Source organism: Camellia sinensis, unplaced genomic scaffold (genome assembly GCF_055761805.1).
Source record: "Camellia sinensis isolate YWXY unplaced genomic scaffold, ASM5576180v1 Unanchor1, whole genome shotgun sequence".
In the NCBI taxonomy this organism is placed as follows: Eukaryota; Viridiplantae; Streptophyta; class Magnoliopsida; order Ericales; family Theaceae; genus Camellia; species Camellia sinensis.
In genome coordinates this window covers 15,894,560-15,920,110 of record NW_028128987.1, presented here as the reverse complement: position 1 = coordinate 15,920,110, position 25,551 = coordinate 15,894,560, and the positions used below count along the sequence as shown (strand labels likewise).

At 37.2% G+C, this 25,551-nt stretch overlaps 1 protein-coding gene across 4 annotated transcripts in view; it reads left to right on the top strand.

Moving 5' to 3' along the window:
• Positions 1-15,326: 15,326 nt before the first annotated feature.
• LOC145814281 (ubiquitin C-terminal hydrolase 13-like) overlaps positions 15,327-25,551 on the top strand; it is a 70,239-nt gene continuing 60,014 nt past the window's right edge. For all 4 annotated transcript variants that reach the window (XM_082910925.1, XM_082910924.1, XM_082910923.1 and 1 more), the window contains exons 1-4: positions 15,327-15,504; positions 15,800-15,863; positions 16,452-16,602; positions 16,689-16,846. In XM_082910925.1, coding sequence (XP_082767051.1) covers positions 15,475-15,504; positions 15,800-15,863; positions 16,452-16,602; positions 16,689-16,846 — 403 coding nt within the window. In that variant the 5' untranslated portion in view covers positions 15,327-15,474. The remainder of the gene's footprint in view (positions 15,505-15,799; positions 15,864-16,451; positions 16,603-16,688; positions 16,847-25,551) is intronic.

Genomic DNA, 25,551 nt, shown 5'->3' with positions numbered 1-25,551 from the left:
GGTGGAGGAGTCAGTGAGGTAAACATGAACATGGCTGATAGCAGGCTATGAAGTCTTGAGAATGCATGTCTTGGCCAAACTGAACTGAGAAGGCATGTGCAACAACAGGTATTACTGCTGCAAGTACACTTGCTAAGGTTCAAAAAGGAAGTTGTTGAGGTATGTACTAAACAGATAATACAGTACACATGCTAAGGCACCTGTGCCAAACAGAAAGTACATAGTACATGTAGAGGGACACGTGGCGACCTTAACTTGGTGGTTAAAGACAAAATATTCCATGTGATCCTTAAGAACACGTCGTCATATTATTTGGCTACCTTGTACCCTTTGGTACTAAGGAAAAACAAATAAATATGACTAATTTCCTTAGGCCAAAGGAGAACTTCTTGGGATTTGTGGGATATGCTACCCATTTATGCACTGTCATTGTAACAATCCTGGTTTGTGATTAGCCCATGATCCTTGATTAAGACTGCTAATACGTAGTTAAGATGAAATTCTGAGTTAGTTACATGTGAATTGTGTTATTTATATTTGTATCTGTTTGTCATAGAAATATCTGTCTGTGTTTCTACTCTATTATGTGAATTGAAGGCCTTATCAGCATCCGATCACGAAATTAACTCGGTATATGTGTTATTTATAATTTTTAGAAAATTATGTGGGTTTAATTGGAATTCGATTTGGAACGAATTAATTGAAATAAAATAATGCCAATTGATTAACTTTAACTAAGTTTAATTAAGCTCCCTAATCAAGCCTATATAAGGCTTATATAACACTTTAGACTCATCTCATCTTCATCTTTTGAGCCTCAAAACGTGTGAGAGAGAGAGAGAGAGAGACTTAGGAAAATTGAGTTCAAAACTTGAATATTGTAGAGACTTGAAAGATTTGACATGGAAACTCAAACAATTATGTAGATGTCCCCGAACGCCCCGGGAGGAACGAGCTCCCCGTTCCGTTCGATATTAGGCTCACTACAGCTCAGGACTCTCAAATTTGTCACGGTTCTATGTCTGAACCAAAGAGTCCAAATCCGGCAAATCGTTTTGAGAAAATAGATTTTTTGAAAGAAGTGCCAAACATGGACTGCTTTGCCAGATACAGAGTCGCCACCTAAATATTTTATTCTGGGGAAATTTAGGAAACCCTGACTCGTTTGCCTAAGGCCACGTGTCTGTCATCACCAAAGTTGCCTCGGCTCGAGAACTTGGGTACGATTGGGGAAGGTCACTTCGTGAGCACCCCCGTTCGCCCGATCAAAGATCGGCCTCTACTAACTATGATATCTATTTTTGGAAACATTATGTGTTCTTATTCCGGTTATTAGCCTAGATTTACTATGTGATGCGCACATCATACAAGTATAGACTGGATCATCTGAATTGGAACAAAACATTTTATGTTTGTTTATTTGAAAATGGTTTGATGGTGCTACCCGCAAGTAGGCTAAGACGTGGATTTGCCACCCTCGGGTGGACTTAGAAAACATGATTTTGCCACTATCTAGTGGGCTTAAAACACACATTTGATGAATTGTTCCAATTCAAATAACCCAACCTTCACCCACAGGCATTCAAGCAGTTACATCACATAAGCATATAGCCTCATGGTAAGTATGCTATTCATGGCAGTCACTCACACGCATGCAAGGATGCTAAAGCATAAAACTTACCGAGTACTCCAAGCCAAAACAAAAGCTAATTAGAAATCCATGCATGATCCTAAATATGCTGAAATGCCTAATGCAACACATGCAAGAGTGCAACTATAGCAGGCTCGGCTATTCTAAACATGGCATATGAAATGCTACAGCTAACATGTATTCAACTTGGAATTGAAAATACAATGCAGTTAGTATGATACGCCGAGCCCGGTGCATGCAAAACAGATGAATGAATACAAACATGCTATCATACTGTATGCTAATTGAAACATGCCCTAATCTAACCATCATAAGCGGGTAAATAAAAGGGAGAAAGTCGTGGGGTTGGAAGACATACATCGCACACACACACACTTATTACAGTTGTGCCCTCGCGCAGAGGGTCCGAAAGAATAATGCAGTCCCAAATAATACAGTCCAAATATTTACAAAAAATCCTAATTAATTATCAAATTAACTAAGAAAACAATAAACTGGCATGCAAGCCAGGGACTGCCTTGACTCTTCTTCAGATAATGGATGATGCATGTCCGGGTCGCCTTTTGCACGGAAATCCACTGTGATGCCCCAATTAGCCTCTGTTTTGCAATATTTTTTGGAAAGCGCGCCAACCCCCAGAAGACTGCTGATTCTTGATTTGCTGCAACAGAGAGCAGGAAAGGGGCATGGCAATGTATTTTCACAAATGTATGCATGCCTCGATCCTCGTGCCACCAATCACGCATTTCGATACATGATGGCCGAGGGGTCGAATTGTGCAACTCAATATGAAATGAATGCACATATAAACACAACAAAACCTAAACTCCATCATGGATAATCCGGAGTGTCGGTGACTCGGAATTGAGACACGTTCCGTCACTCGAAGTACGAAGCGTCCCTCGTTTCCCGTGCTCGGGCTAACTCCTATTCCAAACACAATGCAATATGCATGACATGCATGAATGCGACTAATATACAACCTAGCATGCACAATGCTATGAAATGGCATACACGATACACGAGATAACATGGCATACACAATGCGCTAACATACAACCTAGCATACACAATGCTATGAAATGAAATGGCATACACAATGCAATATGGGCTTACACCAACATAAGTGGACCTCAGCCACACTCACATAAGAGGCCATGAGATGAAAATGAGACAACTCGGAATGTGTGCACACATGCACGCAAACCAAGGCCCGAACCTAAGGCACGAATGCCACTCTAACAAGACATGGCAAGGCATGGAATATGGCATACTAGCATGCAAATTTCAGTGCTAAAATATGACCCAAAACAGCCCCGAATCATGGAAACATGGCACCCGATGCATGGAATGAACCCGAAACACGAAACTAGGCATATGCATTGGCCTATAGCTATACAAAACATGTATTATTTGATCATGAAATGTGAAGACAGATTCAAGGAAGCCCCAAAAAAAGCATATTTACAGTTTTAATCAAGGCCAAACAATGAACACAAATAGGGCTATACTAGCATGCAAAAATGGCCCCGAAAGAGAGGTAATGAAGCAAGTAACAGCTTCTGGCCCTAAATGGCCAAGAGCCCTTCAACAAAGTTGAAGAGGTGATCAAAATGAAGTACTTTAAAGTTTACAACCGAGCCCAAAACAGTGAATAAGTAAGCTTAAAATACTATGCAAAATAAGGCTTAAGAAGAGGCTTAAACACAAAGTGTAAAAGGGGAGCCTCAAACAGCAAAATACCCTTGATCAAACATGAATAGGGGGTCAAAATAAGGCCATTTATAGTTCGGACTAGAGTCCAAAAATGCAAACACAAGGGGGTAACAAATCATGCAAAAATAAGGCCAAAAGAGGGATATAAAGGCAAGTGGAAAATGGAAGCCTCAAACAGTGATGAGCCTTTCAACAATGTTGAATAAGGGCTCAAAATAAGCTACTTTATAGTTTATGACAGAGCTCAAAACAGTTTACACGTAGGCCAAAAATACTACACAAGAAATAGGCATACAAGAGAGGTAAAGAAGCAAGTGCAAAAAGGAAGCCTCAAACAGTGATAGAACCTTAAACAAACATGAAAAAGAGCTCAAAAAAATGCTATTTTAAGTTAGGGTCAAAGCCCAAAAGTGTAAGCAAGAATGGCTAAGAAAGCATGCAAAAATGAACTCAAAAGAGGGGAAAAGAGGCTCACCCTTGTAGACCAATCTTTGAAAACCTCTTGGCACAAGAAATGGTGCTCCTCAGCTCTGGAAAGCAGCTCCAAGTGGATGGAATGGAGGTGGTGGTGTGGTGCTAGGTGGTGGTGTAGAAATGGTGTAGGAACTTAAGGGTTTTGAGGGTTAAGATGTAGAGAGGGAGAGATACAAGGCAAGAGGCTTGGGGGAAATTTTTGTAACCCTCCAAACAGAGCTGAAGGGTCTGATATATAGACCAAAAGGGGTGGAAAAGAGGGGGGAAATGGGGGGGAAAACAATTCAAGTTTCCCCCCAAAATGCAGCCCCCCGGATACAAAATCTGGGAGGAAACATAATGTATATTTGAACTGTACCAGTGGAAGGGATCATGGCCGGCCGGTTATTGGAGTTGCAGGTGGCCGACCAGCTCTTCCCATGGCCGACTGGCCAAGGGTCAAAAGGCTCAATGAGGATTAATGGCCGGCCATACCAAAAAAGGAGCCTCTCATGTGTGCACAACACAACCATGTAGTCAAAAACTGGAGAAAGTAAACCAGGAGAGAGGAAAGGCCACTTTTAGGAGGGGTTCAAAAGGGTCAACTAGAATTACTGGCCGGCCATGTGATATTGATGGCCTCCCAAGTGTGTACAACACAAATATGTGGTTTGGGGCAAGAAAAAGTGGCCTTAGGATGGTCAACATTGGCTTTTAAGTGAAAAAAAACGGGCGATGGAGGGCGATGGAGGAATAAAACTGGTTGTCTGAACAATTGTTGCCCTCCCACCCTTCTACGACCTTCTTACCAATGAAACAGAGGTCCCTGCCAAAAATGAACCCAAACCGATGCAAAATGAAGGTTCGGGGGCCGAAACGCGCAACCCGAGGCCCCGAAAACTGACTGTTGGGCACCGGAAGTGGTGTTCGACCACGAAGTTGGTTCCTCAAGCCACAGTGTCCCTCAAAAGGGATCAAATAAGATGTATGCCAAAAACCAGAGCGAACGGAGGTGGTGAAGCGGTCCCGAACCGAGGCACACGGCCAACGGCTCCGAAAAACCGAAAACCGGACTCCAAACGGGCAAAATGGCCTACGACCACGAAATGTAGCCTACGGCCACTGAGAGATGATCTACGAGACCTCTCCCTCCCTTCGGGAAGAGAAAACAGAGAAAACAGAGCCTGGTTTGCAAACCGAGTCAAAGCGAGGAAGAGTCCGGAAGTCCGGAGGCAAGGCTCGCGGCCAAGACTCTGAACTCTCTGAACGAGCACGATATGCAACATCACCAAGCGCTCAATCGGTGACGTCTGAGTCTTAAGGTCGGTCAAAAATGGGGTGTCTACAAATTAGCTAACTAGAGCTCAATTAAGCACCTAAGGTAAGAATTCAAGCGTCTAGTTTTGTAATTTTGTTGGTTAATGCATGAATTCAAGGGAATTAAGCTCTAAGATGCATGAATTGAACTAAGAAAGTAAGAAAGAAGAGTTAACCATGAATATATGCGCATTTCATAGAGTTTTGAAGTCGTTTTCAAAAGATTTCTCTCATGCATGTGGTCATTCTAGCTTGGTTTTAAGAATTCATAACATTTCTCATCATTTGATCTCAATTGATCATGTTTTGGAAGGTTTGAGTTCATAACAATTCATGTATGTTATGTTTTGAAAGTTTCAAGTTTAGTTTTGGTATAATTGGCAAAGCTTTTGGGCTTGATTTTTTCGAAATGACTTTTAAATCATGAAGTTCTATGAGTTTACAAGTGTTTTCTTAAGTTTTAGCCCAAAAGAACATGTTTTGTTGCCTTAGAATAGAGTTTTGAAGCTGGGAATGTAATTTGAAAATTTCAGAATTCTACATTAACGCTCGAGCGATAGAAGTTGCACTCGAGTGACCACCGTTTGTTTTGTACCTCCGCTCAAGCGAAGAAGTATAAGCACGAGTGTAAAATTCATGCTCCCAGAAGTTTCGTAGAACTTTGCAGACCGTTCGAGCGACCAAAGTGGCGCTTGAGCAGGGACCTTGTTTACTTAGTCTTTGGCTCGAGCGACCATCAAGCGTTCGTCGAGCGGAAAAATCATGCAACCAGTACTTTTGCAGACTTTGCAAATAGCTTGAGCTACTAATGTTGTGCTCGAGCAAACTGCCCTGTTATTGAAAATTTGACCAAGTGTTTCAAGTTATATTTTGGCATCCTCATTGCATCTTAGCCATTCTCATGTCCTAATTAAGACATAATAATAAGGATAAAGATTAGAAAGATACCTAGGCAAGAGAGAAATAAATTAAATGAATTCCGAGCGTATGTTTCAATGTGTATCTATTCTGTGTTTGTGTTGGTCATGCGCCGTAGGCTATCTGGTTATCTGCTCTATTTGTCTGCTTATCTGTTCTATCTGTCTGCTATTGGAGCCAACTGTGAGTAATAACTTTGTAAAGCTATGTTCAATTATAAAGTATTATCTGAATGATATAGATGATTTTTTTTCTGAAATATTATTTTATGTATGAATAAATGGTTGTTCAATGTTTCTGAAATGTATTCGTGGAATCATTAACTTCAGATGACATCTGTTATCTATTCTGTCATGTCCCAATTATGGGCCAATTGTACGTCTCATGAGCCAACTGTACCGTCTCCGTGTACATGAGTCAACTGTATGCCTTTGTGGCTGTCCCTCTATGGGTCAACCGTTTTTGTTAGTGCTAATGGATGACCATGTACGATTGACTGTAAATTCTGATTATGAATATGATTCTGATTTCATTTCTGTTATGTATACTGATTTCATTTCTGTTATGGACAACATTCATTAAATCCTTTACTCTGTTATTATTCACTGGGCTTCAACACACTGTATTTATTTATATATATAGGTGACCAGGCACTTGACCAGGCTCAGAGTTGATTGCTTAAAGTTTCGTTTTGTGGGCCAACCTTTGTGCCTCTTGAGGAGTTTCCAAAAAGAGTCAAGCAGTCGAGTTTTGTGAATTAAGTTTAAGACTTTGTTTTCTTTTTCTAAATCTGAACAATTTCTGTTTATCTGTATACTAGGCTAAGTCTCATTTTGGTTTAATCTGTACTCGTGGGTGACGTAAGACTAACGTAATTATGACGTCACATATGTGTATATAAGGTCTTAAATTTATGTTCCATGTATGTCTTCACAACTCTATGGACATTGTATTTTGTTTAGTTGCTTCCGCTAGCCCCTTAATTATATGTTATACTATACAGAGGCCTTCGGTAATCCAAGAATTATTGGCCGGTTACGATACTAAACCAATAGGGGCAAGTTTGGGTCGTGACAGTTATTTCTTTTTTCTTGGGCCACTTGCTCCACTCTCACCCAACTACTTATTCTTTAACCTTCCCAGATTTGTTGACTTATAACATAGTTTTGCCTCTCTGATTACTCTCATAATCACTATTCAGTTCGAACCCCTACAAACATTACAAATATAAATGTTACCAAATATGTCCTTAATGTTGACATCATGGGTAGGTGAAAGTGAAGAGGGAACGTGTGTGTATGAGAGAGAGAGAATGTGTAAGAGAGAGAGAGAGAGAGAGAGTAGTGGAAGTAGTTAATTTTACTTTTTAATATTGGAAATTTAAAAAAAAAATTACAATTGGACCCTGGTAATAAAATAAATTCAAAATTTTTATCAATATAAACTTTAATTTTAGAAATTTTAATTTTACCAATTTAAATCTTAATTTTTTAATCTAAATCGTATGTCTATTTTTGTTAAGTAAAATTGACGATAAAATTGTATCTTAGTCATTAAACTCGATTCAAAATGGTGATTTAAGCATTTTATGTACACCTAGACATTGGGGCTTTGGCCTAATGGTCTAATAGCCACAACTTAAGATGTGGTAAGGAATAAGTCAAGGGTTTGAGCTAATGGAGCAGCAATGAACCCTTTTAGTTACAATCTAACTATACTAATGCTATCTTTGTATATATATATATATATATATATATATTATGTGTACCTACATTGAGTTTAATGGCTAAAATATTATTTTTTCGTCAATTTTACTTAAGAAAAATACACAAATGATTTAGATTGTGTTTGCACTCCTCAGAAATTCCTGTTGCCAATCAAGAAATCCTGCAGGTGTGAACATAAAAAAACTTGTTGATTAAATGCAGGCATGCTAGAACTTGTGAACCTAATTCAAGGTGTAGGAATTGTTGAACATTTCTGACTTCTAATACAGAGAAATGACTGTGTGTGGCTGTCACGACTCAAACCCGCCCCTATGGGTTTAGCACCGTAGTCGGCCAGTAATCCGTGATTACCGAAGGCCTGCTTAACAGTAATGATAGTAATACAGAGTAAAGGGGCTGGCGGAAGCCAAAAAAGTAAATAAAAGATGTCCAATGAGCTGTGATAGTCTGAATGCAAAAAGACTTTTTATAAAGATGCCACATTGACAACCAAAACATATATATATGCAACATATACACAAACATCCATGTCAGGGATCAAATCGCTAACTACAACTGTACAGTCAAGTCTTGTTCAACTATTACAAAACAGAAACAAAAGGGTGAATCTGAACACCGCAAAACAGTCGTGGCTTGGACGAACTTAGAACCTTGAGGCGAGGCACATAGGTTGGCTTGACAAAACAAGAGCTAACCCGACGCTCCTAGCTCCGGTCCGGTGCCTGGACACCTACATATATATATATATATATATATATATATATATGAACAGTGAGCTAAAGCCGAGTGAATAACAATTATGTAAAGGGGTTAAGAATGAATGCCCTTTCAGTAATTAAGCAGTCATATCACTCACTTAGAAACCATAACAGTCATATATGGTGCATCCCATAGCAAAACAGTACAGTAGGTCTTAACAGACCGAACAGTCAGTTGATGGCCATCATAACAGTAACAGTAGTGGTTCCAAACATGGGAACTGACAGAGATCTCTGTGACAGTAGCAGTAACAGTATAGTAATAGTAAATTGCTATGGATGCCACGGATACAGTTTACAAATCAGACAAACATTCATTCATTAAACAATAATGTTTCAGTAAGTAGAACAGTTGATCATTCAGAAAATAATCATAATTGAACATATCTTTACAATATTATTACTCATAGAGCACTGGGCTATAGATAAGCTAACGAGCGTCCTCGGATACCAACCCTACAGTTGCAGAACGAACACGCACTCGGGATTAATAACTTAGCCCCTAATTATACATGGTGTGGTTCTATAACATTATCCTCATTAAGATGCCTTAAACTTGGCCTAGGAATGCCTAGGATGGAATGAGGATGCAAAAATGCACTTTAAAATACTTTTCAAATTTTTGCTGAAACAGGGGACTCACTCGAGCGTGGCTTTCTACGCTTGAGCGGACATGTAGACAAAGGAGCTCCGCTCGAGTGTGATTTCCCTCGCTCGAGCGGGCTGTAAACTCATAAAAAAGTACTGGATGCACGATTTTCACGCTCGACGGACGCTCGACCTCCGCTCGAGCGTGAGACTCAGATCCTCGCTCGAGTGGACTACAAAACATATGAACTTCTGGGCATATACATTTCACGCTCGAGCGTGACTTTTTACACTCACGCTCAAGCGGAAGTGCATGTACTCAGAGTGTACGCTCGAGCGTGAAGTCCTCCGCTCGAGCATGGATCCAAAATCTGGAATTGCCAGATTGATCCTCAAGCACAAAATTCAATTTCTAAAGCTTCAAACTCGATTCTTTTGGGCTAATTTTCTGAAAAACACTCGAAGACTCATAGTACAACATGTTTCAAAGATCAATTTATGAAATCAAGCCCAAAAGTAAGCCAATTGAACACAAAATTAAGTGTAAATACGAAGAATAATGCAAAATCACACATGCATGAGTTTTCAAGAGCTCTAGTGTTCCAAAACAAGATCAAATGCAATGTTGAGCTCAAAATCATGGTCAATTCATGGACCTCTACCAAAATATGAGCATGCATGTAAGAGTCTCCATGAAAACAACATCAAAATGCAAGAATGTGTACATGCATGCATGAATTAGCTCACAATTCAACTCTTTCAAATTAATTCTTGACTTTAAACTTCAAATCTCCATGAACCATGCAAGAAACAACTTAATTTCATAATGAAGAAGCTGAATTCCTACCTTATATCTTGAATTCTAGATGTGGAAGCTCAATTATGCAAATTCCCTTCAATTTTTCTAAGTTCAAACAATTCTTGATGAATTCAATCTCCTACCAAGTCTCTCTCTCTTTATCTCTCACGGTTTTGGTCTAGGAAAGTGATGAAGAGTGATGCCAAACATATAGAAATCTAGACTAAATAAAGGGCCTAGCATAGTCCACTTAATGGCAATAAGGTAATTACTTAAACTAATGCGATTTAACATTATTTAATCTAATTTAATCACTCCAAATCAAATTTTAATTAAACCTACCACAAAATCACATAAATTCTAACTAGCATAAAATACTAATCAATTTCTGATTCGGTCGCTGATAAAACCTTCAATTCGCAGTTTGAAATTAAAACGTGAACAGATCATATAATGACAAACAGATAGAAATGCAACTAATACAACCCACTCATGCAATCAGTTCAGAATTTCAGCTTAATCAGTTACTTATCGTGCTCAATCACAGATTAGCACTAATCAGAGGTGAGGGTTGTCACAGTGGCTAAGAGAAACCGCTACTGGTTCGGATCTTATCCCAATGAAGAGGACTTTTAACAAATTTATAGGTACCAAAGATAATTAGACTAAAATTGTGATTTGCATTAATGAAATACAATTGATAATCCAAGGTAGCTAATTTATGAAACTAAAGGAACTAAGCTATGAAGCTATGAAGCTAAGTTAAGATAATTAAACTATGAAGCTAAAATAAATAAGCTATGAAGCTAAGATGAATTAAAACACATGTATTGAGAGACTTTTGGTTGATATTTGGTTGGGGACCTCTTCAAATGTTGCACTTGGAGCCCTTTATATAGTGTTGAGGAAGTCCCTATTTTCTGCTCAACTGCTAGAAATGTGGTAGCCCTTCCTAGTGACATTTGTCTTTGATGCTAATCTTGACTCCCCAAGAGTGGGAATGGTTTTGATCTTCAATGGCTAAGGCCTATCCTTATTACTTTGACTTGGTCCATTGAGCTCCACAAAGCTGCCACGTGTCCCCTAAGGATCAAACTTGAATTTATTTTGTATGATTTATGAAAAATGCTTATTTGGATTGATCCTCAAAGCCTTTTTATTTGCCGTGTGTGCTTATTGATATAAACTCTCAATCCCAATCTTGCATGATTTGGGGAATTCAGTTCTTATATTATAGCCTTGTTGTTGATTTTGCCAAATCTTCAAATGTTATATAATCTTCATCCACAACAGTCATTTAGCAACAAACTAGGAGATAAGACATCAAAATAGGAGATAATGCTCAACAAGTTTCTAATTATTAAGAACGAGTAAGGTTCACCTTATCAAATCAAACTAAATTGAAATTAATTAATTAACTCAATGACTTGACTAATTTAATTAATTAAAATAAATCAATTTCAACCACTACTTCATTAACCTTGGTGGTGGGTCCCATAAACCCTTTGGCTCCCCCATCTTCCATTGCCACATGGCATTAAAAATTAGAAGAATTGCCACGTGACAATTTTTGCCAAAAAGGGTACAAATAGATTAAAAACAAATCAAAATATTAGAGTTTAACTTGACAAACTTAAAAACTCTATATCTATTTTGTTACAACTGTAAGAGTTTTTTTATTTTTTTTATTTCTCCTAAAATATGTAAGAAACATGTAATATTGTTGTAATTTTTAGAAAATTAAAATTTTATGATGAAATTTCACGCGATTTGTATGCCTTACATAATAAAACAAATAATATAGCACCAGAATCAACTTATAAATGTCTAAAACCCATTTATAATTCTTTTTTTTAATACAAAATTCTGACAAAATAATATTTCATAAAACTAAGGCCTAGTTTGGGAAGACTAAATAAGTGCACTTTTTGACTTTTTATGAAATATAGGTTGGGTTTGGGTTGGGTTTGAAGTGATGTGTTAGAGATGTAATGTGACTTAAATAAGATGATGTGACTTAAATAGGATAGTGACTTTTTGACTTTTTGTCTTTTTCCAATTATGCCAAACTTGGCCTAAGCATTGGATTTGATAAATTTTTGTGCCCATCATGTATGTGAAATTTCAAGTCAATTGAAAATTGGGAATTATTATCTCATCCATAAACTTACATTTCTATGGGGTGTTTGGGAAGAAAAAAAATAACATAATTTAGGCTAAAATTCACAAAAAGACAAAATAGGCTAAAATAGCTAATAAGACAAAATATCACATCAAACCCATAATCATTTCACTTTTTCTCTCACAAACATCTCATCCAACCATAAAAAAATCCAATCATTTTTCCAAACACAAAAATTTTAGTCTATTAAAATAGCCAAAAACTAAAATAACCTACTAAAATAGCAACTTCCCAAACGAAACCTATATATAACCCTTATTTAGACCCACTATTTGGTGAGAGATGTGTTGATTTAGAAAATTGAAGCGAGAACATCTTCTTTTTTCTTTTTTTTTTTTTTTTTTTTTTCTTTTTTCAATTGTTGGGCACAAAATTCAAAATATTTTCGTTTCTTGTTTGTCAATGGATGCTTCTATTTACACTATAAAAATAATTTAGGGGCATTTACACATAAATCCTAATTTATAAACTTATACTCCATTAAGTCATAATTAAGATTTTTTGAACCTTCAAGTTCTATTAAATTTTTAATAGTTAGAATTGTCCTTCAAACAATGATTGTTCATCCTTTATAATCATAAAGGAATATGATGATTTGACGTTTATTTTGATTTTCAAAATTTTAAAACATCAACTTTCAAATTGAAAAAACTATAAAAAAAAATATGTGCAAAAAAAACCATATATTTTTTTTTTGAAAAAATTGAATTTTTTTTGTGCAAAAAGGAGCATGATGGTGGAACATTTATATGCAAAAATGAAAAAAAAAAATTAAAATGAAAAAACTGATAATGTTCTCGGTTTTAAAATGAAAAAAAAATTGATAATGTTTTCGATTTTATTGGATAGTTGATTCAAACTAATAAGTATAAAGGAAAAAACATTTAATCTCATACTTTGTTTTTTTTTATCAGTTAGCGAAACAATTATCTTGAATATTATTATGCAAAATTGATAATGTTCTTAATTTTAAAAATTGAGAAAAATTGATAATATTATCGGTTTTACTAAATAGGACTTATTGGTTCAAAATTTTTTAAATAGGACTTGACCTACCATAACATTTGTAAATAGGACTTTTAGGTAATTAACTTAATAATTTATTATATTTTTTATTTCTATCTAAAATTATTAATTCAAACTCTACAAATTCAAAATCTTAATTTTTCTATACACCACTCATTCTCCACCGGACCGCCACCATTGCCGCTCCTCTCTTCCCTATCACCCTTTCTGCCGCCACCCTTAACCCCTTTCTTCTCTTTGTCCCACTACCACCTCATCCACCTCTTCTGCTTCTTCTCATTTAAATTCTAAATTTGAAAACCCTAATCTTCATTTGTAAATCCTTGAAATCCTAGGTTTCTATTTCTCTATAGTTGTGGGTGTCGTCGGGGATTAAGAGGGTGGTAGTTCGGATGGGTGAGTTAGTAAGGGTTTGAAATGTTTGGGGGTCTAAAAAGAGAAAATAAAAAGCTGGGGATGCATATGGGTTTTAAATTATGTAAGGTGGAAAATGATAAAACAAAAAAAATTGAAATTAAAAAGGGGTGCAATAAGAAAGTAGGTGTAAATACAAATTTACATTTGATAAACATTTCTATCCGTCCCATTTTTCGCACCACGTTTTTCTCAGTTTACGTCATTTATGTTAGTTCAGATATCAAGTATTAACCAATAATCAATTGCTCAATTATCAACTACCAAACAAAATCAATTGCTCGGATATCAAATACTAAAATAGGTTTTGTTAGTTGATATTTGAACAAAAAAATAGTATGAACTCGTAAAGTTTAGTGTGCAAATAGAAGCTCTATTTGTGGATTTGAGCTTCCATTTGCTCGTTACACTTCCTAGTTCACATCATTACTTAATCCACATATATAATTTTAAATTTTGCCGAGTTCAAACCACTTTATTCTTGAGATGAACCTTTTAACTTTGATCATCTGTAGTCGCCTCTCTTATGCCACTCTTTCCATGTCTCCTCTTCCTCAATCACTTCGCTTCCACCACTCTTTCTTTAGCCTCTTTTGCAAACCCGCCTTCTTTCTATATCCTCTCTCTTGCTTTCTTCCTTATTTGTGTCATCCTTTTGATTGCCTCCCACGTCCATCGCCTCCTGCTTACTTCCTTATTCTTCAAATTTGAAAACCCAGTTTCTTTTGCCCCCTCCTCACGCTCCCTCAATCTAAGGGTTGCAATAGTGGAGAGCTAGGTGTGATGAAAATGACAGTAGTCAAGATTGTACATTTTGTTATTTGGAAGTTACAAGAGTAATCACAAACATTCAAAAAAATGATGTCGAGAGAGAAATTCTATTTGCACACCACAAAAATATCAGTACACTACTTATATGCTTCGAATATAAACTTTTGAACAATTATTTTTTATTCATAAATTTATATATGAACATTTAAATTTGAGCAATGCTATATATAACAGTAACGTTAGGAATACAAAAAATAACCAATATTTGTACCAAACAATCATATAGGTGTAGAACCCACACCTATGCGAGTCTTTAGTAAAAAAAATTAGTAAAATTTTGATATCTCTAGCATTATAATCCTATTTTTACATACAAAACAATGGGGCTCACAATCATAAATACATGTCAACCCATTCATTAGTCTATTGATAGTAAAAAAATGACAAAACCATATTTTCCAAAATCTTGAAAATTCCCCGTGTATAATACTCCTTTCATCCAAAAATATTAATCCTTTATTTCATTTTTCATTGTCTCAAAATATTAGTTCATTTAAAAAATTAAGGATTAAAATGATATGAATTTTCTATTTTGTCATACATTAAAATTCATTAATTATGACCATTAATGTTTCAAAAAAAAGTCAAAGAATAATTTTTAAAAATTAATATTTTTTAAGTGTAATAATTATACTAGTCAAGAAAGTTAGATTTTCTAAAAAAGAGGGAGTAAACCTTTCTTTTTGAGTAAATTATAAATACACTTTATGACATTTGTTAAAATATAAATTGCCTTATATGATTTTAAAAATTACATCTTATCCTTTTAAGTTTATAATTTCATAACAAATTACTGTTTTAAATAAATTATTAAGTCAATTAGTAATTTTTAATGATATTAAAAATTTATTTTACTTAAATTATTAAGATAATTTTATTATTAGAATTATTATTATTTTTAATTAATTTATGTTAAATAAAAAATCATTAAGAAAAGTCTATTTGTAATTTACCTTTTCCTTTCTGTACTGTAGCCCTCCTGGTGATCTCCATCGCACTTCGCAGCCTGGCTCTAATTCTAATTCTCTTCCTCTTCCTCTTCCTCTTCGTCTCATATTCACCGCCGAAGCAAACAAACCCTCATCTCTACATCCATGACTCTCGTCACTCCTCCCCCAATTGATGTACGTTTCTCTGTCTCTACATATACATGTATGTGTATGAATGTTTAGGTGTGTACATGTGGATATGTGTATTTCAGTGGCTTTCGAACTGTGTCGATTCAACCAGCATTTCTGGTTCTATCTGATGTTTCTTTTTTTTTGAGTTTTTGATCGTATAGGGCTTTGAAAATGCGTTGTTAGGGTTTAGAATTCACTTCTGCTTTTTTGCAATTCTGTTTGGATTCTGGGGTTATATTATGATCGATAGGGATTGGTTGCACTTTGGATCCGGAACTGACTGTGGTGCGTTTTGCAGCAAGAGGACGAGAATATGCTTGTCCCGCATTCCGATTTGGTCGAGGGACCCCAACCCCTTGAAGGTACACAAATTCATCAGCATATATCTTATGTGAAATGTTTTGTTAATTTATTTTGATTGAATGGGTAAAATTTGTATAATTTGTACCTTGGTTTCTCTGAATGTGGAGAAAATGATATGTGCATTTTGTATGTTTTCGGAACAGGGACGGATACGGAAAACTTTGATAAAATGTTGGGAAATTCTATTTGCATACCACAAGAAACCACAGTACACATCATTTATTTTGCTAGGATACAAACTTTCAAACGAAAGGCAAATGTTCGCACATAAACTGATGAACAAAAATAAATTGTTCAAATATATATTCCATTCAACTGTTTGTGTCCAAACAATTGCTTGTTTGCTCATAAGTTTATATATGAACATTTGACTTTTGTTCGAAAGTTTATATTTGAACGATATAAATGGTGTGCACTAAGTTTTTGTGGCGTGTAAATAGAATTACTCTAAAATGTTTTGAAAAATGGTTTTTGGGAAGGTTTTCTGAAAACACCTTTTAGGATACACTTTAATTTCTAGCTAATAAGACGTATTTTGGAATATTGATTTATTTATCTGTTTATTTATGGATTTGAACAATCATTAGTTGTAGCACAAGCAGAGACGGGTAGTACTACTGGGAATCAGCAAGTGGAGGATCCTCAGGCATCAAGGTTCACATGGAAAATCGAGAACTTTTCTGGGTTGAATACAAGGAAGCTATACTCTGATTTTTTTGTGGTTGGTGGTTATAAATGGTAATTCTTATCACCTCACTAATAGGTTATATTGTCGTTGCTTTGTACCTGGTGCTGATTCAATCTCTTTGTTTTACTTTGGGCAGGCGGATTCTGATTTTTCCGAAGGGAAACAATGTCGACCATTTGTCTATGTATCTAGATGTTGCAGATTCTTCAAATTTACCGTATGGGTGGATTAGATATGCACAGTTTAGCTTGGCTGTAGTTAATCAAATTCATAATAAGTATTCAGTGAGAAAAGGTACATTATTCACCTCTGTTCTGCATTTGTTCTATATTTTTTGGAGCAATATAAAAACTGGGTTTTGTTGAGTAGAGTGTGTTATATTTATGGTGTCTTTGATTTTATCTAACGACCATTACTTTATTTTTTAATAAATATTGACGTGGTGTGTGGGAGGGAGTGTCTCTAGGGGTCAAAAGTGCTGATGAACTTTTTTCTCGTGTCCCATGAGAATATAGTGTGCGTACTAGCAAATCTGCCTTTGAAGGATCTGATACGATCCATGTCATTTGGCTTTGACTTGACAGTAATATTCCAGGAAACTGAAGAGCAATGCTAAATTATTCTAGTTTGAAATAAGGAATTGAGAAAGCTGCCTAGATATTAAGGAAATTACAGTAATTTAGAAAGTAATACACTTTTCTTGTTCAGCATAGGAAAAACCATTCTACAGACTAGACTTTTGGATAGAGAGTTACTCAAGTAGTTGGAAAAGTGGTGTTACAGGATTGCTTGGGGTCCATCCGTTTGTGGTCCATTAATTTTTTCATGTTAAACCCTACATTTTAAAAGTTATTTGAAGTTAAGTCATCCATCCATATCTGTTATCTTATCTAATGGATTTTTTATATTTTTTTGGAAGCACGCGCGGCACTATCTCTTTTACTCTTTCAACACGATGTAAATTCTAATGATGAGCTTGATCACACCACATTACAAACTTACCTTATCAACCATCTACCATGTCAAAATCATTTATCATCAATCCCACTATACACCTTACCACATTTGACCACACCCATCCCCGTCCCCGTCCCCGTCCCCGTCCCTATTTAGTGCCACCTAGGGGTGCACATGGTTAGGTTTTGAGCTAAAACAGGAACCAAACTGTAGGATATGGTTTCAGGATTTTGGGAACCAACCCAAACCATGTATTAGTGTAACTGCACCAAACGGTTAGGTTTTGGTTCAAAACCATGGTTTTATGCCAAAACAACCAGTCTTCTATCAAAACAATCAAACAAGTTGTTTGTGACACAAAATTAGAGCATGTTGTTGATCTTCAAATCAATTTGAATGGGGCAAAAGCTGTGACCAATTGATTTACTAACAACCACCATCACCACATAAAACGCAAAATAGAAAAAAAGATAAACTCAGCAGAGAAAAATTAATATATATATATATATATATGGATACCGAGACCAAGAACAAAGCAAACACAAAACAAAAACATAGGCAAACATTCATATAGACCAAAACAAACACAACACAAAAACATAGGCACACATACAAAAACAAAACAAAACAAACAATATATATAGAGTAAATAAGGGGGAGATAGACATAGAATTTGAGTAGTCCCAAATCTTCTGATGGCTTCAATGGTGGTTGATCGACAATTTTGCTCCATAAGCTGATGGCATTTTGAGACCCTCCTCCAAGAAGTTTGAGTTTTTATATATGGAGATTTTAGGTTAGTTTTTCAGATTTGAGGATGTGAAAAATGTTATTAAGGTTTGTGATGGAAAAGAGAGTGCAATGATAGAGAGGGAGAGGGAGAGAGATCAAAGATGGAGAAGAGAGTAAGAGGCAGAGAGAGATCACAGATAGAGAAAAAAGTGAGATGGAGAAGAGAGCGAGAGGTTAAGTCTGAGTCTTCCAGAGATAGAGAGAAATATGAGCGAGGAGATTAAGGTGTGTGATTGAAGGAGAAGGGTTTGGGGTTATATATATAATGTAAGTTATGCATAGAATATAAGATATAATAGTAACATGTTAAAACCAAATGTGTAGTTGAGTTGGTTATATGTTTGGAATTCCAACCTTAAGGTTGGGTGTTCTACTCGTGCGGTTCAGCTTAGAACTATAATTAGAGGAACCAAACCGCAAATTGGGCCTTTTCAAACGGTTCCACCATTTTTGAAATTAGTAATAAAAATCGAACCAAATTGCTGATTTGGACTGGACCAGTTCTAACTGTTTTTTGGTACACCCTAGTGCCACTCCTTCCGACCCAATTCTAGATCTTCTTGAAAACCCTAGTTGATGAGTCATCCGTCGTCTTCGTAGAGGTATGCAAATCTTCATGAAAACATTGATCTTCACTGAGAATTATTTGATCTTCATCGTTGCCTAATTTTCTAATCTTTGTTGGGAATCGTCTAATCGCCTAATCATTCGTTGTCTCATCTTTGCTAAGGAACCTTAGTCATTCCCTGTCCCCGTTTCAATTTGTGTTCGCCTTTTGATATGTTGTTTTGTTTGAGATTGATCTTGATCATCATCATGGTGTTGTGTGACCCTTGGGGGGAGTGACAACCAGGGGTTGGGGAGGAAGATGAGAGAGGTGGATGGTGGAGAAGGGGGCAAGGGGTGGTAGGATGGTCGGAGGAAGGTGGAGGTAGGATGGTGGGGTATAGCAAGAGGGGTGGTGTGGTGGGATGGGGGAGAAGGAGGTGGTGGATGGTGGGTCGAAGAAGAGGGAAACTGGATGGGGTGGTAGGGGTTGGTAGTGGATGGGGGGTGGCGGCGGCGGTGATGGTAGTGGAGGAGCTGATGCACTGGTGGTTATAAAGTATCTGTTGTAAGAATTCTGAATGAATAATCTATGTATTCAATTGTGTATTTGATTACAAGAAGACCCTAGATTATATAGCCCTCCTAAACTAAGAAAAGAAAATACAAACACGCCTATACGCAATCACGCCTATAATATGTACAACCACAATCATGCCAAATATAAAATGTACACAATACACAATATATTATCACACCACCGCTCAAAGTCAAGGTTTTAGCAAAAAACACTGAGAGTTTGCTAAGAAGAAACTGAAACCGAGCGGTCGTGTGAGTCTTGATAAAGAAGTTCGAAGAGACGAAAGGAAGTGAGATAGAGCCAGACTGCAGATGCTGTCGGATAAAGTGAATCAATCTCAATGTGTTTCGTCCGTTCATGGAAAATAGTATTGTGGGCAATCTGAATAGCACTGCGGTTGGCACAATAGAGAGAGGTTGGAAAAGGCTGAGGGACACCCAAATCAAACAGGAGACAACGAAGCCAAACAATCTCAGCAGTGGCAAAAGCCATAGCACGATATTCAACTTCGGCAGTAGAGCGAGCAATAACTGATTGTTTTTTGCTTTTCTAAGAGATTAAGGAATCACCAAGCAATACACTAAAACCAGATGTAGACTTGCGATTAATAACATCATCAGCCCAATCAGAATCAGCATAGGCCACCAAGTCCAAAGAGGAAGTAGAGGACAACGATAAGCCCTGAAAGATGGTACCTCTGAGATAGCAAAGAATGTGAACCAAAACAGTCCAATGGGTAGAGCGAGGAGCAGAAGCGAACTGACTAACCACATGAATAGCATAAGCAAGATCAGGGCGAGTGACAGTCAGATAACCGAAACAACCCATAAGCTCGCGATATAAAGTGAGATCATCCAGAGAGGCACCATCAGTAGAGTTGAGCTTTACGTTAAGCTCAATAGGTGTAGTATAAACCTTAGTATCAGTAAGACTAACACGGTGAACGACCTCATTAGCATACTTAGCCTGAGACAGAAAATAGCCCTTTGGAGAAGTAACATCAATACCAAGAAAATACCGCAATAGACTCAAATCTTTCATTTCGAAGGTGTAGAGAGATGCTGCTTGACCTCAGAGATAACAGAAGAGTCAGAGTTAGTGATGATTATATCATCCACATACAATAAGAGAGTAACAAAGCCAGCCGAGGTATGTCTTAGAAACAAAGTAGAGTCGGAAGTAGAAGAATGAAACCCAATCTCAGTAACAGAGTCTGAAAGCGATTATACCAAGCACGGGAAGATTGCTTCATACCATACAGAGCACACCGAAGACGACAAACCTGCCCAGAGGAGTGGAGAAGGCCAGGGGGTGGACGCATGTAGACCTCCTCATGGAGATGACCATTAAGAAAAGTATTCTTAACGTCTATTTGATAGAGAGGCCAATGTTGAATAGTAGCAATAGAAATCAAGGTACATACAATAGTCATCTTGGCAATAGGGGCAAAGGTCTCCTCATAATCAATACCATACTCCTGCGAGAAACCCTTGGCAACCAGGCGAGCTTTGTATTGCAGGCAAATGAACCAACACCCAAGTATTAGTCTTCTGCAAGGCAAACAACTCATCCTCCATAGCTCGAATCCAATTGGGATCTTGACATGTTTGGAGGATGACGCTCTTGAGTAGGATATTGGTGTGCTGAGGTATCAAAGTCTTCAGAAGCAGAAGAAGCAGCAACTAAGGCAGAGACAACTGGTGGAGGGAGAGCCTTGAGACGACAATAGACTAACAGCGGAGGAGGAGGAGAAGCCGAAGGAGGAGAAGTAGCCAGAGGTGAAGCAGGAGGAGAAGTAAGAATAGCCTCAGGGGGTCAGTGGAGAGGTACTTAACAAGAGGGGTGAAAGGTGGAGAAGATAGAACAAACTCAGGAGGAACAGTGGAGATGTACTCATCAGATGAGACCTTAGAAGGAAATGGGTTAATGTGAACCAAATCCTCTTTTGAAATTGGAGTAATGAGAGGGGGAAGCTAAAAAGTAAGACAGACATTCGAGAAAGGCAACATGGCGAGAGATATAAAGGCGATGAGAGACAGGGTCATAACAACGGTAGCCTTTCTGAGTAAGATTGTAACCTAAAAAGATACACAGGACAGACTGGGCATTTATTTTGGTCCTATCTTCAAGGGAAAGAAGGATAAAACAAGCTGACTCAAAAACACGCAGTAGGGAATAATTAGGAGGTTGGGAATATAGAGCCTTATAAGGAGATCGTCTAGAGAGAAGGGGAGTCGGCATGCAGTTGAGGAGAAAAGCAGCAGTAAGAACTGCCCCACCTCAGAATGGTGCCGGAACAGAGGCAGAGAGAAGGAGAGATCGAGTTGTCTCAAGGAGATGACGGTGTTTACGCTCAGCACGACCATTTTAGGCAGGTGTATCAGTACAGGAAGTTTGATGAAGGGTATCCAAATTAGCCAAATACTCACATAATTTAGTTTTAAAGTATTTCCTACCCAAGTCAGACCGTAGCATTTTAATGGTAGTCCCAAATTGTGTGGTAATTATAGATTGAAACGTATGGTAGATCGGGTAAAAGTCAGATTTATGAGTCATAAGATAAACTCAGATATAGCGGGTACAATCATTCTCAAAGGGCACATAGTATGCAGAACCCCTTTTAGTGAGAACATGAGAGGGTACCTAAACATCAGTATGGACAAGAGAAAAAAAAAAAAACAGAAATGGAGGAACTTTTATTAAAAGGTAAAGCTGTCATTTTAGCAAGTTTACACCCTCGACATTCATTAATTTGACTAGGAGAAACCTTACCCAACAATCCTGACTGAGCTAAAGATCGTAAGCGGTCAACAGACAAATGACTGAGGCGAGAATGCCATAAATAAAACTGACTCGATTGAGAATCTAACTGAAAAGATGAAAGTGCAACGGGAGAGGTAGATAGAGGAAGATGCAGGCTTTCCACCACATAGAGATCGCCAACTTTATGGCCGGTCTCAATCTGCTTCTTGGACACCCGATCCTGCACACAACATACAGAAGAAGAAAAGATAACATCAAAACTAGAAGTATCAAGTTGATTGATAGAAAGCAAATTGACAGATAGTTGAGGAATATAAAGAACAGAGGGAATAACAACAGCAGACATGGCAGAGGGTAAAACAGACCCAATAGATAAGACAGACATCCAAGCCCATTAGCAGTATTAATAGTAATAGGAAAAGGAGGGGAGATATAGTTTTGGAGTAAGGAAAGGTGAGGAGTTATGATGTGAGGCACCAGAATCAAAAAGCCAGATAGAAGAAAGAATACCTGAAGAGGACCCAAGCAAACCTGAATGAAGAGAGGAGAGTAGAGGCAGATGAAGATGATTGAGAGGTGGACGAGATCTGCTGAAGTTGAGCAAGCTGAGTACTCAAGGAAGCCAAATCAGGACCTGGAGCTGGAGTGAATGCAGTATGAGTAGTGGGAGGCCGGAAATAATTATGAGTAGGAGCTTGGGACTGAGACTACTGAGAAGATGAACGTCCCTTCTTGGGACAGTTGTACTTCCAATGACCCTTCTGATGGCAGAAAGCACACTCATTTGATGCTAAGGGCTCTTTTTTTGGCTTGGCAGAAGACTGAAGCTGAGAAAGAGGCGCCAATAGGGGTTATTGTGTAGGTGCTAAGAAAACCGAAGGGGACACGATTTGACTGGCCGTTTTAAGATGGGTTTCCTCGGAGAGGAACTCACGAACAATAGCATCTACAGAAGGAAGAGGAGACCAATGAAGGATGCCACCACGGACAGCCTCATACTGAGGAGAGAGAGTTGTTAAGAACTGTACTAAACGACCCTGTTTCCAAAACTCAATATAAGCGTCTAGTACCTTGAGGCTAGGTGGTTCCATGAGAGCCAACTGATCCTAGAGACCTGTCATCTCAATATAGAAATCCTGAATAGATTGATCCTGCTGACGGGCGCCCTGAATAGTTGTTTCCAACTCATACCGCTTGTCAAAGTTGGACTGCTAATAAACATTCTGTAAGTAATCACACAATTCCTTGGCAGTATTGTATTTGGAAAACATCATTCCAATACGGTCATTCACAGAATTATGAAACCAGGTCAAAACTTGGGCATTATCACAATCCTAAGTGTCACAGGAAGTCAGATATCTTTCTTGTTTTAGGTCCGATGGACGAGGAACTAAACCAGAGACATATCCCCATTTTTTTTGACTGAGGAGAAATTTTTTGATAACACTAGACCAATAAGCATAATTGTCACCAGTGAGTTTGCATTTAATGGCTTGAATTTTATCCTTCGACTTAATAATAAACCAAAAAAAAAATTGATGGGGCAAAGTGTAATAAACAGAGAACTGAGAGGTCGGAGAGTAATAAACCTAGAATAAGTGTATTAAACTCAAAAACACTCAAGTAGAATCAGGGGGAGAGAGAGAGAGAGAGAGAGAGAGACGAGTTGAAGTCGACTCTGAATTGAAGCAGCCGACAAGCTGATCAAGAGGAACAAGGGCAGACTTCTCTTCGATTTTGGTGAACTAAAGGGAAAGACGAATAGATCACACTTAAGAGAGGGAAATCACGACCAAGGGAGTCCAAAAAGTGAGAGAAGACTAGGTCGCGACTTCGGCGAGAGCAGTGGCTGATCACGGCGAAAGCAGAGGCGAGAAATGCTTCTGATACTCTCGTGACTTCAGAGAACAGAGATGGCAAACAACGGAGAAGAGATATTCGAATCACGAACTAGACTCAGATTTCGAACCGAGAAACAACAACCAAGAAGACTAGGGTTTTGCACGCATCTCTGATACCATGTAAGAATTTTGAATGAATACTCTATATATTTAATTGTGTATTTGATTACAACAAGACCCTAGATTATATAGCCCTAACTCCTAAACGAAGAAAGGAAAACACAATCACGCCTATAATATGTACAGCCACAATCATGCCAAATATAGAATATACACTACACAATTATATTCTCACATCTATATGTACAATATATATAACAAAGATATAGTAGTAAATGGCCAAAATTGCCCCGTTTTCATTAGTTTCAATTAACGGAAATAGACTGATGGGCTACATTTTATCTAATTTGGAAAATCAGGATTTTATTTGACAAAAATAGATACTCCGGGTGTAATTTGTTACAAGAATCAAACCGTAGAGTTATTTTTATAATTTCTCCTTTAATTTATAATGGATTGAGAATAAGTTCTAGAACAGAGGAATGAAGACATTTTTCTTATGTCCTTCAAAATTTCAATATTGATCCCTTGAAATATAAGGGGCAACGAAGATGGCACCTTAAAAGCCTAATGCTTAGTCACAACAATGTGTGCCATCCAGTCCATCTCTACATGGTCAATTCTTCCTACCTACGATGTTTGTTAATTAGAAAAAGATTTGGGCATTTATATTTGTAAAAATGTGATTTGTGACACTAGTTGATTGACAAGAAAGAGAATCTTTCAATTTGTCAGCTTTTAATATCCAACCAAGTTAATTGTGTTCAAGTTAAGCCTTATGAAAAGTGTTTTGACCACAGGGCTAAATTGAATACCAAAATTAAGGACTTTTTCTATATTTTAAAAAATGCATTCGAAGAAGAGGTGATTCAATCCTCTGTTTGGAACCCAGTCAAATATAATGTAGAATGGTAAAAGAATTCATGTTCTCAAACCTCTGTCTTCTTTTCTTGTGTATGTGCCTTGAACATGAAGCTTACATTTTCAGATTTAAATCATGTAGGGTCTAACTCTATGTGGTTCCATATAGGAAGACTAGTGTATGCTCGTGCCTAAAGGCATGGTGTAAATAATGTCGGTACCACATACTCTACAAAAATCAATTAAAATAAATCAATTCAAAATGATACCAATTTCACTGTTACAGAAATCAATTGTAATAAATCAATTCAAAATGACAACAATTTCACTGTAATATAAAACTTCACATATAAGAAGTCGAAATATCAAATTATAGTTTAACAAACTTCAGACGGAAAATATCTTTTAGCAAACTTTATAATTAAAGTTTAAATAGCAAATTTATAATATAAAAATGTTGTGTATATCATAAGCAAAGATATCCACGTCAAAATGACACATGTATAGTGAGCTAGAATGGGACAACCTTCAATAAAAGA